Below are 17,796 nucleotides of genomic sequence, written 5' to 3' on the forward strand. Positions count from 1 at the left end.
GAAGATGCGCTGTTCGAGTACTGAAAGCTTGGGCAAATTGATCCATACAGTAATTATTTACCTCTAGCTTTCTCTCGCAAGCTGCTTTGTGCTGGCACAATTCTACAGGATCTATGGCCATGTCATAATGTCAGGATTACTAGTTGATCCAACACGTAGAATTATATCACACCTAGGACTAAAGATAACGTCTTACTGGGCCTTACAATGGCCGGACTTAACGTACCAGAGAATAGCTAGAATACTTGCCAAGGTCAGGGACACAGAAGGCGGCACAACGATGAGGGAAAGTCAAAAGTCAAGGATACCAGAATACAGGGAAGTCAAACGAAGCCAAAGTCAATAACTATAACACACTCTCGGACAACCACTAAGGGAAATCACAACAGGGCAATGAGGAAAGGAGTTTAAATAAGTCTCCTTTAAATTCGATTGCCGTACCTGGCCTCTGACCCCAGAACGGGCAGACGTCCTTTGCTTGACATCATACGCACGCCGACGTCGTTAATACAGCGGGTGTACGTGGGGCGACAAATTGGCATGGGTCCGCAGCGGCCAGCGTTCTTCAATATGCCGCAGGAGTTAGACACCACGGTACAGGTCTGCCGACCAGCATCTCCACCAGCGTTTCGGAAGGTAGTTATTCCTAGAGACACCACAAGGTGTGGATGAACATGTGACAGCTACAAACCTGTGTACTTTTTTTTATCTTCCAAGCCATGCATCACAATAGAGACGCAGGATGACCCGTATCATTCTGGTGACAATAAACACACATGTTCTGGGTGTGTAGGATTGATGCAGGAAGCTATTCTGGCACCAGGCACTATTTAAACCAATCTACCGTATATACTCGAGTATAAGTCGAGTTTTTCAGCACATTTTTTTGTGCTGAAAAACACCAACTCGACTTATACTCGAGTCAATGTCTGTATTATGGCAATTTAGATTGCCATACTACAGACAATGGGGCTGTGTAGGAGGGGGCTGGTAGAGATTGGTTACTTACCTCTCCTGCAGCTCCTGTCAGCTCCCTTCTCCTCCGCGCCGGTCCGGTCAGCACCTCTGTCAGCTCCCAGTGTAAGCCTCGCGAGAGCCGCGGGTCATAGTGCGGCCGCGAGACTTACAGTGGGAGCTGACAGAGGAGCTGACCGGACCGGCGCGGAGGAGAAGGGAGCTGACGGGAGCTGCAGGAGAGGTAAGAACTTCCTGCCAGCCCCGCTCCACTGAACTGCCAAGGCCACTGGACCACCAGGGAGTGAGAGCCCCCCTCCCTGCCATGTATCAAGCAGGGAGGGGGGACGAAAATAAATAAATAAATACATAATAAGAAAATAAAAAATAATTATACAACAAAAAAATTATTAAAATAATTTTAAAAAAAATAATAATAAAAATGCCCACCCCCCACCAAGGCTCTGCAACACACACACACACACACACACTGCACTCATACACACACTGCATTCATACACACACACTGCACTCATACACTGCACTCATACACACACTGCACTCATACACACACTGCATTCATACACACACTGCATTCATACACACAAACTGCATTCATACACACACACTGCATTCATACACACACACACTGCATTCATTATATACACACACTGTAAATAAATATTCAATTAATATAATTTTTTTAGGATCTAATTTTATTTAGAAATTTACCAGTAGCTGCTGCATTTCCCACCCTAGTCTTATACTCGAGTCAATACGTTTTCACAGTTTTTTGTGGTAAAATTAGGGGCCTCGGCTTATATTCGGGTCGGCTTATACTCGAGCATATACGGTATCCCCCAGAACATCCCATTGTTGTGGTTCATTAGTGGACCCGATAGCTTATTTCTTGTGATTTCGTTTTTCTGTTTTGTTTTACATGGATTATTCTTGCTGCTCCTGATCTCTGGTATCCCCAACCCCACATGTCTCATCATTCTGTCTCTGGTATCCTTTGACCTCGGCCTATCTCTGATAATTTATTACCAGTATTTCACCTCTCTCCTTTTATATGCAATAGGGACAGCCTACAGCAGCAAAATAGTCCTCCTTGTCTAGTAAATAAAAGCTATCATGGTTATTCACTAAACTGATTGTACTGTACTGAAATCCAACATACAAAATGGCAACAGTACCTGATTTGGAAAAGATTCTCCAGATTGTCTATAGACACAGCTTGGGCTATTTTATATTTAATCTTATTATTCATACTTTAGTTCGCTACAAGAGATGGCAGGCATAGGCATTGCTTCAGGGGGCAGATGCACCAACTAGAGCCCCTATTCTCCCTGTACCCTCTAAACCCCTATTACCCTCTGCACCCACTACAACCCTTAATATCACCTATAGCAATTCCCCAACAGCACTCACTACTGCCTCTATCCCATTGCACCCACTACAGCCCCTAGCCCCATGCACACACTAAAACCACTTTACACACTGCTTCCACTAAAAACTCAACCCCCCTGCACTCACTAAAGCCCTTAAAACCTCCTGCACCCACTAGAGCCTGTAAACCCCCGGCAAAAACTACTCATTTGATTTAGTGGTGGGATTTATTAGTACACCCAATTTTTAGCTTATGCCCCTACTGTGTATAGTTCCTAGAGTCGCCACTGCAAGCAGGGCACATATTTTGAGTTATTTCCTTTCACTTATTTAGTCCTTATCTACTTATACCCATGCCAAGCTCAGTTACATTACAATGCAAACCCCCATCCATAGTAGTTTTGAGGCAGAAAACAGCATAGCAAAATCTGTATATGACTATAAGGGCTACAGGTGAATAGAAGCTCACATTCATGAATCTCCATATGAGATAGTCATTGGCTTCAACCATTACCAGCTCCATTTTCTTAAGAATATTTTCTTTAGCAGTAGTGGCAAGAACAATTGTCATTGTAACAATAATGACACATACATTAAGCAGAGGTGGGCATCATGGTAGTCCTTCATGTAGCAAGAGAGCAGAAAGATGGACAGGTAAACGTTATGTTTGTTTAATTTCTGTCAGAAATTTCTATCAGTAAGGCTTCATTGTAGGCCTCTGTGGAAAACATCTGAGGCCCTGAACAGCTGCTTCCCCTTCAGTCAGGCCCTGAGCATTTTAAATCCATATATTGCAAACATTAGTCAAATAAACAGTCCACATGTGACATCACACATCATTTTCTTTACAAATCACGGTTAAACACACAGAGAATGCTTTTGAAATCCAATTTAGTTTTAATTAATGGTGTCAAGGCTGAGCATCTGCGTATAATTCTGCTACTAATGAAAAATTGAGTTTGGGACCAGCAAGATAATCAAGTAAATATATTGATTGTGAAGCATTATCCGAGGATGCCGGGAATGGGAAACTAGGAAATTCTACTCTCTAAAAGCTTTTTCGTGGCTATTTGAATGCAAATATGCTTTGGGCCATTTTTATTAAAGCATATAAAATGTAATGGGAAAATCTATTTATGTTTCAATTTTGTTTTTATTTCTCATTCCACATGACTTGCACTAAGGAACATAGCATTATTGTTGTCATAATATGCAATGAAAAAGTCAAGCACTAATAATATATTGTGACTAGAAGCAGAGGGGAATAAGGTTTTTCTGAGTATTTTAGAAATGAAAATTAGAACATACTGAGAGGTCTGAACAGTGTCCAATAAAGGGGAGAAGAAGGTGAACGCATTGCAGAAGTATGAAGTCTTCCAATGGCAATGGTCCAAATATGGACAGGAAGGAACCGCAGTTGTATAAATAATGAGAAAACCCCAGGGTGAGGGAAAGGTAGACACTAGCTATCTATTCAAACTCAGAGTAAAATGTACAAAGTAAATCCAACAAACAAATAATATATTGGAGAGAGTCCAAGGGGTATTCCATGACAAGTCCAAAAAGCTAGAAATAATACAGAGGATAGAGAAATACAATGTATTCCATGACAAGTCCAAAAAGCTAGAAATAATACAGAGGATAGAGAAATACAATGCCAAGTGCATTAGAGATATGTTCTTGTCCTTTAGAGACATATGGCGTTTTCCCCCGAATGGCAGAAACAGTAGATGTTTTGTTGTCCAGGTGTAGTGATTTCAGGTAACAAGTCGGTGAACAGCCCATGGAAAAAGTTAGGCAGTTTAGTGAGGCTTACCGTATCAGAAATGCCTCTGATTTTGACATTGTTTCATTTTCTCTGGTCTTCCATAATATTAAGATGGCAGTTGGAATAATATTATGCCTTTTGTTGAACTATAACCGTCAAATGTTAGTAGTTATTTGTCATGGAAGCTAACAATCTCCTTGACCGTTTGGAGCTCCAGTTATTTTCTCCTTAAATTGCAAGATGTCCGTGTCTATTTTTTAAGATTGCCAGGAGACTCCTTAATTTGACAAACATGGAGTGTCCTATGTTTGGCATGATACTTTGTACAGGGTAGCTATAGCAGACATTCCCCACTTTATCCACAGAGAGTTCATCTGATGAAAGTGTAAAGTGAGAGTGAGGTACCAAGCTATTTAATAAATGGTGGGTATAGAAAGAGACTAGTGCATGTCCATTAAATGCAAACATGGCTATTTGGGAAAGTCCTAGGACACAGCAACAGTCCAGCGACTCATGTTCCGGCAGGTTGGTCAACTTATGTTTGGGCGCACATACTTGTGCCCCTTTGGGGTATCCACAGGAGTCTTGCTGTCTCACACCACAACATTTGGAACTTCCCTTGGTGGTAGACTTAGAAGCAGGTGGGGGCAGTCACAAACCTAATTCCAGAACATTTTCTAATTTATAGATTATTGTATGGTGTTTCATAAGGTTCAGTTCTTTGTAGATTGCCTCATTAAACGAGATAGCGAAAGCCAGTAATACTGTGCTCAAACTGGCCTCAATGAAGCAGAGTTTTTTTTTTTTTTTTTTTTTTAATAATACACTTCTGTAAGTGTCACATATCATAACCTCTATCGTCAGTTTGCCCATAGACAGTGTAGGCAACTGTCTACTTGGGGCATTTACTCTGTATTTACTTTTCATCTTTAAACATACAGAAGGGAATTGCACACATCAGTCTCAGTGCACACTGTCCCAATATTGTATAGCCCAACACGCAGTATGTAAGATAGTACAATATAACGTATTACCGGTCCTTAGAGGGGCCGGGCTGTACATGCTTAGATAGAGAATGGTCAAAAGATTAGCCAGATATGAGGGATCCAGAAAGCGGGAACTCGATGGACAAAAGCCAGATCAAGGATACCATAAAGTAGAGTAGTCATTAATAGCCGAGTCAATAAACAGAAAAGAAAGAAATATATATAAAGATTCTATTGGGAATACGGATTGAGGAGGAGGAATCAGAGGCGCAGGGAGAGTGCTGCCTCCTTCCATAATGCCTCATGGGGGCCCAGGCAGGGCCGGTGCAAAGATTTTTGCCGCCCTAGGCAACAGAAAAATTTGCCGCCCCTCCTCTCCTATATGCGCTTCCCACCATGTGACATCAAAATGCCCCACCCATATGATCTGCCATATGAACTAATGCCAGTGCTGCACACAGTGTGTGTTTACATTAAAAGGCCTGCAGGGACAGGCTATAGACACTAGAACCACTACATTCAGCTGCAGTGGTTCTGGGGACTATAGTGTCCCTTTAATGTGAGATAAATTAGAGATTAGTGTCACGAATAATACACTAGATTGCCTACTTACAACCAGATGAGGATGATGATGGGTTCTGGCTTCAGTCTGGCTCCACTGATCTGGAGTAGAACAGGCTCTCTGGAGGCTGTCTGTAACTGTGGTCACAAAAATCTGTGTTTTGGGGGAACGGGACGCAGCTCCATTTTTCGGGGCCCTTTACACAGCTCAAGGTCTGCACCCCATAGAAAATCTAATGTGTGTGCTTATGGAATGTAGTGTATAGGGATACCAGTTTGCGAGGCGATGCAATGTGTGTGTGTAGTAGATGCAGTGTGTTTTTGTGTAAAGGATAGAAAGCAGTGTGTGTTTGTGTGTAAGGGATGTATTGTGTGTGTAAGGGATGCATTGTGTGAATCTGTGTTTGTATGCATAATGGATGCCAGGTGTATTTCTGTGTATGTAAGGGATGCAGTGTGTGTGTGTCTGTAAGGGGTGCACTGAGTGTGTGTTAGAGATGCATTGTGTGTAAGAGAAGCAGTGTGTGTTTGCATGTGTGTGTAAGGGATGCATGTTTATGTGTATGTGTGCAATTAATGCATTGTTTGTTTCTCTATGTGTAAGGGAATCATGGTGTGTGTGTGTATTGTGAAAGAGAGTTTGTGGGGTAGGATAGGGGCTGAGAGGGGAGCAGAAAAAATATAATATTTTGTTTTTGATTCGCGTCTTACATCTCCCTTTAGTGTATCTCTTGCAAGCCCCTTGTTTGTCTCTTATCCCCCCTCTTTGTATGTCTCCTACATCCTGCCAACGTCTGTCTCCCTCCCAAGACCCTCTGTGTGTCTCTTTCTCCCCTACCAGCACTTTTGTGCTTCTCTTTCCCCCCTTCCTAAGCCTCTCTGTGTGTCTTCCACTCCCCTGTCCCTTAGACACTCCCACCCGTCCCTTGGTGGTCTCCTCTCCTCCCCCTGTCCCTTAGAGCTCTCCCCTCCTGTCCCTTAGTGCACTCTCCTCCCCCTCACCCCTTTAGTGGTCTCTATCCCCCTCGTGGTCTCTCCTCTCTCCACACCCTGATTCCTCTCCTGAAACTGTCATCAAAACAAAACACTAAGCCCTCAATGAACACTATCCTAGTAACCTACTTTTCTACCATACTCTTACCTTTTGTGTCACTATACCTCACTCCCTCTAGCATGTAAGCTCATTGAGAAGGACCCTCAATCCCTCTGTTCATGTGTGTCCAACTTGTCTGGTTACAAATACTTGCCTGTTAGTCTACCCATTGTACAGCGCTACGGAATTTGTTGGCGCTTTATAAATAATAATATAAAGCGCCAACAATAATAATATAAATAATAATAGTAATGTGCCCAGACTCTACTTGAAATTGCCTACTTTAAATTTTTAGGTACATTGTGACATACGTTTTCATTTGTCACTTGGTAATTGCATTCTTTTTTTTTTTTTTTCCAGAGGGAGGTAGTGAGCTATATACTTTCCATTCCCAATTCTCTTGTACATCCTCCAAATCACGGAGCTAGCAGCAAAGAAGTGGGGGTTTTTGTGGGCGGTATTGGCCCCTGAGGCCTTTGTCTTACAGGCGATTGAGATGTAAATCCTGCCCTGAAACTGCTGTTAAAGTACCTCTTATCATTTATTCAGTGCTTGTGGTCACCAATGCTGCAAAAATTATTTCCCAGATACACACAGCCTTTAATATAAAGATCAGTAACTTTAAAGGAACACTATAGTCACATAAATTACTTTAGCTAAATAATGCAGTTTTAGTGTATAGATCATTCCCCTGCAATTTCACTGCTCAATTCACTGTCATTTAGGAGTTAAATCACTTTGTTTCTGTTTATGCAGCCCTAGCAACACCTCCCCTGGCTATGATTGACAGAGCCTGCATGGAAAAAAACTGGTTTCACTTTCAAACAGATGTAATTTACCTTAAATAAGTGTATCTCAATCTCTAAATTGAACTTTAATCACATACAGGAGGCTCTTGCAGGGTCTAGCAAGCTATTAACATAGCAGGGGATAAGAAAATCTTAATTAAACAGAACTTGCAATAAAGAAAGCCTAAATAGGGCTCTCTTTACAGGAAGTGTTTATGGAAGGCTGTGCAAGTCACATGCAGGGAGGTGTGACTAGGGTTCATAAACAAAGTGATTTAACTCCTAAATGGCAGAGGATTGAGCAGTGAGGCTGCAGGGGTATGTTCTATACACCAAAACTGCTTCATTAAGCTAAAGCTGTTCAGGTGACTATAGTGTCCCTTTAATGCTGGAAGCATCATTAGAAATACATTTAAATTAAATTTTAATGTAAAATGGGATTGAAATGTAACATTCAGTAAATCTCATACTCAAGATGACGTATTATGTTGGCTTTTCGTGTGATAGACTCATACCCTGGTCTAGGTCAACAAATGACACACTTTGTGAATTGTGAACAAAAATCTTCTGTGTTACCAGGTCATCACTGTGAATTGTACAAGGACCCCTGTGTGAATGTCACCTGCCAGAACGGAGGTACATGTGACAGTGAAGGGCTGAATGCTACTTGCACTTGTGTTTCTGGATTTATGGGTAAGTCACAAAGTCATCAAATAAATATTTATGTACCTTTACAGGAGCATATTCACATGCTGCAGATGTGTACTTCCCATGTTTGATGTATCTTACACTGTATTACTGGGATCTTAGGAATACAGCACTTGGAGTGGAAAGAATCACATCATAGTGATAGTCTATGACATCATATTAGCAATCATCATATTAGCAATCACCCGTGATTTGAGCATAAAAGAATCCTGTATATTTTAAAGAGACACTCTGAGCACTGGTAATTCAGATTACCGATATAGACCACAATAACATTTTTAAATGATTTAATATTTTGAAAAATATTTTGATATTTGAACATTTAGAAAAAAGTAATTTTAAAGGTTTATCCAAAAAATATTAAATCAATTGAAAAGCTTGTTCAAAAATATAAAATTGAGGCCATAATAAGTGCGTTTGAAACGTTTTGGCCTCACATCCATGCTGTGGGTTTATCACTGTTCAAATCTCAAAAATAAAGGACTGTTTTGCTGCTTTCTACAGCATAACCCAATCCACATCTCTCCTTTTCACAAAATATCTTTATGAATCAGGGCCGGATTAACAGCCCATTGGGACTGGTGCTGACAAGTATGATGAGCCTGATTATAGAATCTTATCAACAGAAAACACTAAAATAGTTATACCTCCCAAGCCTTATGTATCTTGTGGAGATGGTGTTGAAGGAAACTCACAGGATACAGCTATAAGAAAACACATACCTTATGCTAATCTCTCGCTTTCAAGTAAAGCCATACCCACTAACAGCAGTGTCTGGTGAAGCAGGATATCAGTGGGCCGGGTAAAAGGGTGGGCCACTGATGTGAATCACGTAACCAGAACCGCCCAAAGGGACAAACATTACTAAAAAGGCATTGTGTCTGCACGAAGAATTAGATGGTCAGCTTGGCATTATGCACACAGTCAGCTTTAACTTAATTAATGTCATTGTCAGGCAGTCCACACAAATTTTGTTCCCCTACATCCCTCTTAAGTTTCCATACTTAAACAACTGCATGTGAAGAGTTGTAAAAAAAATTTTTTTTTTAAATCAATGGGCCTATTCCAAAGACATGAGCCTGGAGCTGCAGCTCCATCAGCCCCTATGCTAATCCAGTTCTGTTATGAATGGACGAAAAACAGTGTGGCTCAGGCTCTGAATGAGAGATCAGTGTAAGCAGAGCTTTTAACTTGACTAAGCCCCCACAGCCAACCACTGTCCTCATATTATCTGTATAGTATTGCACAGCCATGTTGAGGGGAAAGTGATAATAAGAGTGATTGGCTGTGGGCTGAAGCAGCTGTTCTCACACTGATCTCTCTTTGGTTGAACTGAGTACTCAGAATATATTTAAAAAGGAAGTTGCTTTGAGGAAAGAGGGGATTTGTCTATGGTAGGGTTTGCATAGGAAACATATCTGCCTGCTCCTGTCCTTGCTTTGATAACGCCTGCATAGGAAATGTATCTGCATACCCTGACCTTGCTTTGATACTGCCTGCTTAGTAAACCTGTCTACCTACCCTGACCTTGCTTTGATAGAGCATGCATAGGAAACATATCTGCATATCCTGACCTTGCTTTTATACCGCCTGCATAGGACATTTATCTGCATACACTGACCTTGCTTTGATACAGCATGCATAGGAAACCTGTCTACCCTGGCCTTGCTTTGATACTGCATGCATAGGAAACCTATCTGCCTGCCCCTGACCTTGCTTTGATACCACCTGCATAGGACATTTATCTGCATACCCTGACCTTGCTTTGATACAGCATGCATAGGAAACATATCTGCATATCCTGACCTTGCTTTTATACCGCCTGCATAGGACATTTATCTGCATACCCTGACCTTGCTTTGATACAGCATGCATAGGAAACATATCTGCATATCCTGACCTTGCTTTTATACCGCCTGCATAGGACATTTATCTGCATACCCTGACCTTGCTTTGATACAGCATGCATCGGAAACCTATCTGCCTGCCCCTGACCTTGCTTTGATACCATCTTCATAGGACATTTATCTGCATACCCTGACCTTGCTTTGATACAGCATGCATAGGAAACATATCTGCCTACCCTGACCTTGCTTTGATACAGCATGCATAGGACATTCCCTGACCTTGCTTTGATACAGCATGCATATGAAACATATCTACCTGCCCTGACCTTGCTTTGATACTGCCTGCATAGGAAAATGTATCTGCCTACCCTGACCTTGCTTTGATACTGCCTGCATAGGACATTTATCTGCATGCCCTGACCTTGCTTTGATACAGCATGCATAGGAAACATATCTACCTGCCCTGACCTTGCTTTGATACCGCCTGCATAGGAAATTTATCTGCATACCCTGACCTTCCTTTGATACTGCCTGCTTAGTAAACCTGTCTACCTACCCTGACCTTGCTTTGATACTGCCTGCATAGGAAATGTATCTGCATACCCCAACCTTGCTTTGATACAGCATGCATAGGACATTTATCTGCATACACTGACCTTGCTTTGATACAGCATGCATAGGAAACATATCTGCCTACCCTGACCTTGCTTTGATACAGCATGCATATGACATTTATCTGCATACCCTGACCTTGCTTTGATACTGCCTGCATAGTAAACCTGTCTGCCTACTCTGACCTTGCTTTGATACTGCATGCATAGGAAACATATCTGCCTGCCCTGAACTTTGCCTTGTATTGTAACTATAGTCAGTAGGGCCACTTGTGGTCATACATTTCATGATGCTCAACCATGGGGTTTAAAAGTTTTTCACAGCATGACATAGAAGTTGAATGACAATGACACAATCTTGGTTGATAATAATCTAATTATACAAATAGCTATCAATGCTATATTTAGGTCATGTCATGATATTTGTATTGCTTGCTATCGTTTTTGGTGGCACAGGGCACTGCACTGACAGCTCTGGTGCACATCCTATACATAGTGTGCTCCACTGTTTTGTGTAGTCTAACACAGGAGAGGAGCATAAATGAAATGATACTTTGTTAAATGGCTTATGGAAAAATCGTATTAATACAGCCTATTGGTTACAGTAAAGCCGAGGAGGTATAATTGAGTCAAAAAGTTTAAAATATTATTGTTTATTTCCAAGAACTAGCTGCATCGAGAGGCAGGTTGGCCACCCTCCTGCATAGTCAATACCTACGTCAACTTCAACACTCAAAAGCGTACTTCTATGTCAACAGTGATAAATGTGGAAGGCTACTGGCACAGCTCATCAATAAAAAAATGAACAAGTCCTATATAGCACAGCTACGTGACCCCCTGGGGTCCGGCACAACGCCTGCCAGACAAGATTGCATCGATAGCGTACACATACTTCGAAAAAAGCTAATCCTCTAATGGGCGCGGCTCACAGACTACCCACCGAACAGCAATACAAGAATATCTAGGAGCCCATTGCCACTCGAAATTGACAAGAGAAGCGATAGACACCCTCGAGGCACCGCTGACCAGAGAAGAACTAGCAGGGGCGGTTAAATCCACAAACACGGGTAAAAGTCCGGGCCCAGATGGACTGACGCTGCGCTACGATAAACAATTTGCAGACACCCTATACCCCTATTTCCTCGAAGCCTACAACTCACTCATACAGGGACAGAGGATACCCACCCAAGCCCTGGCCGCCAATATTACTCTGATTCCCAAAGAGGGCAAGGACGATCTTCTGTTTTTTGTGACCACCCCGGAAATCTCCCTCCCTAATCTCATGAAGGAATTTGACAGATACGGCGCCCTTTCTAACTTTAAAATAAACTACTCGAAATCTACGATACTAAATATCACGATACCCGAAAAGAGAACGGGCGTACTGCAATCGAGCTTCCGGTTCCAAATGTCTGACAGAGCTCTGAAGTACCTAGGGGTCTGGCTAACAAGGGACATCTCACTCTACCAGACAAACTTCACCACCATGCTTACGACATTCCGGAAGAACCTCAAAGACTGGACGCTTCCCCACATATCCTGGCTAGGACGCATTGCAGTTGTAAAGATGAACATCTTGCCAAGAATTCTTTACCTACTCCAAACTCTACCGATCAAGATCCCGCAAGCGTTCTTCACTTCGCTACGTACACTGGCGAGTACTTACATATGGAGCCCTCACAGACCCAGGATAAGCTATCAAACACTTTCCAGGCCTAAAACAGATGGAGGATTGGCCGTCTCCGACTTCACCCTCTACTACCGCGCCTCCTACCTACAGAGGATTCTAGAGTGGGCTAAGGACGGGGTTGATAAATTATGGAAAGGGATCGAACAGGCACAGACGGGCGGATCTCTAACAGCCCTGATCTGGATGAAACCGGAAGAAAGCAGGAAACTACTGAAATTACAGCCTAGCATAAAAGCCACCCTAGACATATGGCACACCATCGCGCCAAAACTAGGATTATCCTCTTTCCCATTGCCTCTCTCACCCCTGACGAATAATCCCGAATTCCCCACTGGGACGGAACACAGGGCATTCGCATGCTTTTTCACTCGCAAACAAGCACAGATCAGACACACAGATCAGACAGTAGATGGCAAGTATAACGGATCACCTGGCACCCCGACTTGGTACCTCCGTTGATGGATGCTCCTAGCGCTTCTTGAGGATTCCAAGCACTCTAGCCAACACCACAACCACCGCAGGCTAAACCTCTCTTCCTTCAGAGCGAAGCAGGAACGAGCTCTTTAAAGAGCTTAGGAGTGATTATAGCAAGGGAATATGCAGAGCATAGCAATCCCTTGTAGCAGATTCCCCCAATAAGAGACAGGACTCCAAATTGAGGGTGAAGTAGAACTGATGTTTAATGGCAGGTACTCTGCTTTTATGCAGAGCTCCCCTGCAAAGGGAGACGCCCACAGGCAATTAGACATTAACCAATCAGACAACGGTTACATCCCACAGATTCCATCCCCTCTGCTTGGGAGATAATTGAGTTTCTTACTGTATCTACTCAATTATCTCCAAGCTAAAACTTATACTTTTTTTAATGCATTTTTATAACTTTAAAACTATACATTCAATCTTCATAATTACATATTCGAACTCAGCACACTTTACTTACAAACATATCCAAAATTAAACCAATTCCATCCAGGGGTTAAAGAGTTAGCTGGAAGTCCTTTATGACCGACCGCAAGCACATTTTCCTGCCCAAAACAGTTCCATAGATTTGGGCTGTGCGGTCGGTCAATATCACACTGAAAAAAATGACTAAGTCCCATTCGAACATGCGTTCGAATCTTCGAACTGGACTTAGTCTCTGTGGCTGAAAACTCGGTGCAGGAGAAGGTAAGGGTCAGCGGTGTTTGTTAAATGTGTAGCCGATTTCAGTTCCATGGATTTGGCTACACATACCGCTGACCTCGTTTGAATGAACAAAGATGGCCGCCGCCACGTGTTCGTTTGTCGAATGGCGGCCACTTCGACTACTTCGGCACTCTGGCTGTATCCGAAGTGCCAATTTAAAGTTGCAACACTGCTCCAAAGTAATTAAAGGGCCAGAAGCAGCATTATAAAAATCCCTTATGCCCAAATACAGTTCTTAAAGGGTCAGTAATAGTATAATATAAGTCCATAAGCCCCAACTCAGTTCCTTAAAGGGCAATACATCCCAGGGCCATAGTCGCAGGGCAGGAGGCTGGCAAACAGGCCCCTCCAAAAACCAGTGGCGAGGTTATTTTCGCCACAGCAAGCTAAAACGCCTAACAGACTTCTTGCATGGGACCCCGGGCACGTTCCTACATAGCTTGAAATACAAACAGCTAAAACAGTTCATACGTCAGATTCCTCAACAGCCAAACCTGTTCAGAGACTTAACCACGTTCAACCGCATGTGCGTAGACCCGGACCCACAAAGGCACATGGTCTCCCTCCTTTACACCCTACTACAACAAAGCTTAAACTTCCCTGCACCAACATTCATGGGGAAATGGGAAATGGCAATCGGAAAGACTCTCACGCCACCGCAGTGGAAGAAGATCTGTGACCTAGTACAACATTGCGCATTGGCAAGTAAGACGCAGGAAAAACTTGGTTCGAGAAAATGGAAGAGATAAGAAAACTGGAATAACTGACTTACAGAGCACAAGACAGCTTCCATCATTACGCTGACACTTGGACACACTGGCTGACAACGGCATACCACACTGACATTCAGACATTACTTACACAAGAGACAGGGGACGGGTAGTGAGCAGGGGAAGATTGCCGCGCAAGGGGGTCCCAGACCGCTGACTGAGATCGTAGGGTTCGCCGTAAATTAAAGAGGGACTCACACGACTGCAATACCCGATAGTACAGCACAACATTAACTCGGAAATATGCATGTCCTTATCGAGCACCACAAGAAAACACATTAAACCGATCACCTTTCAATTGTTTACCTCGGACCTGTTTGTCTGGAAAAGTTACCAATGTTGGTCCTGCGAGACCTTTAAATTTTATACTAAACTGGGCCTGCCTACCCCACTTGTTGATTCAAATGCAGACCCTTGAAAAGAATAAAAATCGTATTCACAAAAAAAAATATGTTATTGTTTACTTGCTCATCAATAGACAAGTCACAAATAATTGACATTCACCTTATTTCTCTGCAGGGGAGGAGTGTGACATTGATATTAATGAGTGTGAGAGCAACCCTTGTCACCACTCAGGCACTTGTGTGGACCAGCCTAATGGATATACCTGTCACTGTCCACATGGCTGGGTGGGAGCCAATTGTGAGATTCGTAAGTATGACATCACTGTCGCTTGTGCTGTCTCCATTGATCGATATAGTTGAAGAAGGACCAGTGACAATGCTCTCCATGCACAATGGGGATCTTTTACCAGTGACAATGTTCTTCATAGACGGTAACGGGGATCTTTTACGACCGACAATGGTCTCCATAGACAGTAATAAGGATCTTTTACTACTGATAATGTTCATGGTAGGCAGTAACAGGGATTTTTTACCACTGACAATGTTCTCCATAGGGAGCAATGGGATTATTTTATCGGTGAAAGCCACAGTGGTCTACACAGACAACAATGGGAATAGTTTTAGTGACAATATTCTCTATAGAATTTAAGTAATCTTTTGTCAATGGCAAGAATTTGAATATTTTGTCTGTGCAATAATAAACTATTATCAAACACTAATACAAAAAGATAAGTCCTGCGCTCACTCCCATAACTCCTGGGTGGCAGCAACGACCACAGTACACATCAGCCCCAATATATAAAGTAAAATCCAAAGAAAAAAAAGTTACCTGCGCTCTCTTCTTAATCCCTATGTATATTTAGACAAATGGAGGTTATTTAGTTACTCCAATGGCTATTGGAGGGAATGCCCGCCTGCCAACATCAAGGCAGACCCCCCTAAGCGGGTCCTACACTGACCCTTCACCTTGCTTCTTTGAGCTTCTGGCAAAGATATCTCTAATGAGACAGAGAAGGATATTTTTTTATATACACCCCTATATACTTATTAACCCTTAATAGGGAACACATGGGATGGGCGGCAGCAACAAACACTGTATACTCCAAATAACACAATCTTTTTTTATCTCTGACTGTGCACCCCATAGATTTTTTTTTTTACCAACGATAACCTCTCCATAGACAACAATAAAACTGTGTTATCTCTGCTTGGCAGTGCTATCCATAGACATGACAATACAAACTTTTATTAGCGACAGTGCCCTTCATAGAAAAATAAATACAACTATATTCTAGTGACAGTGTTCTCAATAGACGGTGGAAACCATTGTTCCTGTTGATTTTGGCCTCATGTGTTGGCGTTTTTTCTTTATTTTCCAAATAGATCTACAGTGGAAAGCTGGGCACATGGCAGAGAGTTTGACTAATATGCCTCGACACTCACTCTACATTATTATTGGTGCGCTCTGCGTGGCCTTTGTACTCATGCTGATCATTCTTATTGTTGGGATATGCCGAATCAGCCGCATTGAGTACCAGGGGTCCTCTCGGCCAGCCTACGAAGAGTTCTACAACTGCCGTAGTATTGACAGTGAATTCAGCAGCGCAATTGCATCAATTCGACATGCAAGGTCAGTTTTAAAGTATCAAAGATTGATCTTTGAAATAGATTATCTCTGTTGTTAAATGTCCCCCTTTATAACATTGTAAATTGCCAGGGAATAAGCTGGTGCTATGTAAAAGCCATTAATAATAACTATAATAATTAGAAATAGGACGAACAGGTATGTATGTTATCCAGAAGTGATATCTATTTTATTCTTTTTTTTTTTTTTAAGTTGTGGGAAAAATGAAAATGTATACAGTTACAATTTTCTTGTACAGATCCAAATTTATGATGCCACATTAGGAATATAAAATTGATCTATATAACTTTACTTTCCTATAAAATTATTGGTATATATATGTTTCATTTAAATGCATAGTTCATTCAAACATTTACAATTTCACTAACTGAATTCACTTTAGTTGGACCCTTTAAAACTTGTCAGGAGGAGAGGAGCAGATTCACCAACCTCTAAAAAGAAAATCACAAGTCGAGGAACCAATTGTCACGGAGAACTCTTTTTTTTCGTCTACAGAAATAGCTGAGGATTTTAGCAGAAATGGAGGGAGAGGTTATATGGAGTAATAGGAGGAGTTATAGGGAGATGGCAAATGGAGTAATAGGAGGAGTTATAGGGAGAGGTTATATGGAGTAATAGGAGGAGTTATAGGGAAAGGTTATATGGAGTAATAGGGAGAGGTTATATGGAGTAATAGGAGGAGTTATAGGGAGAGGTTATATGGAGTAATAGGAGGAGTTATAGGGAGAGGCTATATGGAGTAATAGGAGGAGTTATAGGGAGAGGTTATATGGAGTAATAGGAGGAGTTATAGGGATAGGTTATATGGAGTAATAGGAGGAGTTATAGGGAGAGGTTATATGGAGTAATAGGAGGAGTTATATGGAGTAATAGGAGGAGTTATAAGGAGAGGTTATATGGAGTAATAGGAGGAGTTATATGGAGTAATAGGAGGAGTTATAGGGAGAGGTTATATGGAGTAATAGGAGGAGTTATAGGGAGAGGTTATATGGAGTAATAGGAGGAGTAATAGGGAGAGGTTATATGGAGTAATAGGAGGAGTTATAGGGAGAGGCTATATGGAGTAATAGGAGGAGTTATAGGGAGAGGCTATATGGAGTAATAGGAGGAGTTATAGAGAGAGGTTATATGGAGTAATAGGAAGAGGTTATATGGAGTAATAGGAGGAGTTATAAGGAGAGGTTATATGGAGTAATAGGAGGAGTTATAGGGAGAGGTTATATGGAGTAATAGGAGGAGTTATAGGGAGAGGTTATATGGAGTAATAGGATGAGTTATAGGGAGAGGCTATATGGAGTAATAGGAGGAAATTTTTTATTAAATTTTCTAACAACAAATTACAAAACAATGTTCAGTGTATCAAAAACATATACAAAAATACAATTAAAAACAGAATGTCATATCTATATTTTTCCAATAATCTGTAGTTTGTTCTTTTACATATACATCTTTTATGT

The 17,796-nt window shown here is 41.8% G+C and overlaps 1 protein-coding gene across 1 annotated transcript in view; it reads left to right on the forward strand.

Moving 5' to 3' along the window:
- Nucleotides 1-17,796, forward strand: part of DNER (delta/notch like EGF repeat containing) — a 236,853-nt gene that overhangs the window by 200,475 nt on the left and 18,582 nt on the right. The window contains exons 10-12 of the mRNA XM_063442306.1: nucleotides 8,119-8,232; nucleotides 14,870-15,001; nucleotides 16,078-16,324. Coding sequence (XP_063298376.1) covers nucleotides 8,119-8,232; nucleotides 14,870-15,001; nucleotides 16,078-16,324 — 493 coding nt within the window. The remainder of the gene's footprint in view (nucleotides 1-8,118; nucleotides 8,233-14,869; nucleotides 15,002-16,077; nucleotides 16,325-17,796) is intronic.

Source organism: Pelobates fuscus, chromosome 2, assembly GCF_036172605.1.
Source record: "Pelobates fuscus isolate aPelFus1 chromosome 2, aPelFus1.pri, whole genome shotgun sequence".
Lineage (NCBI taxonomy): Eukaryota > Metazoa > Chordata > Amphibia > Anura > Pelobatidae > Pelobates > Pelobates fuscus.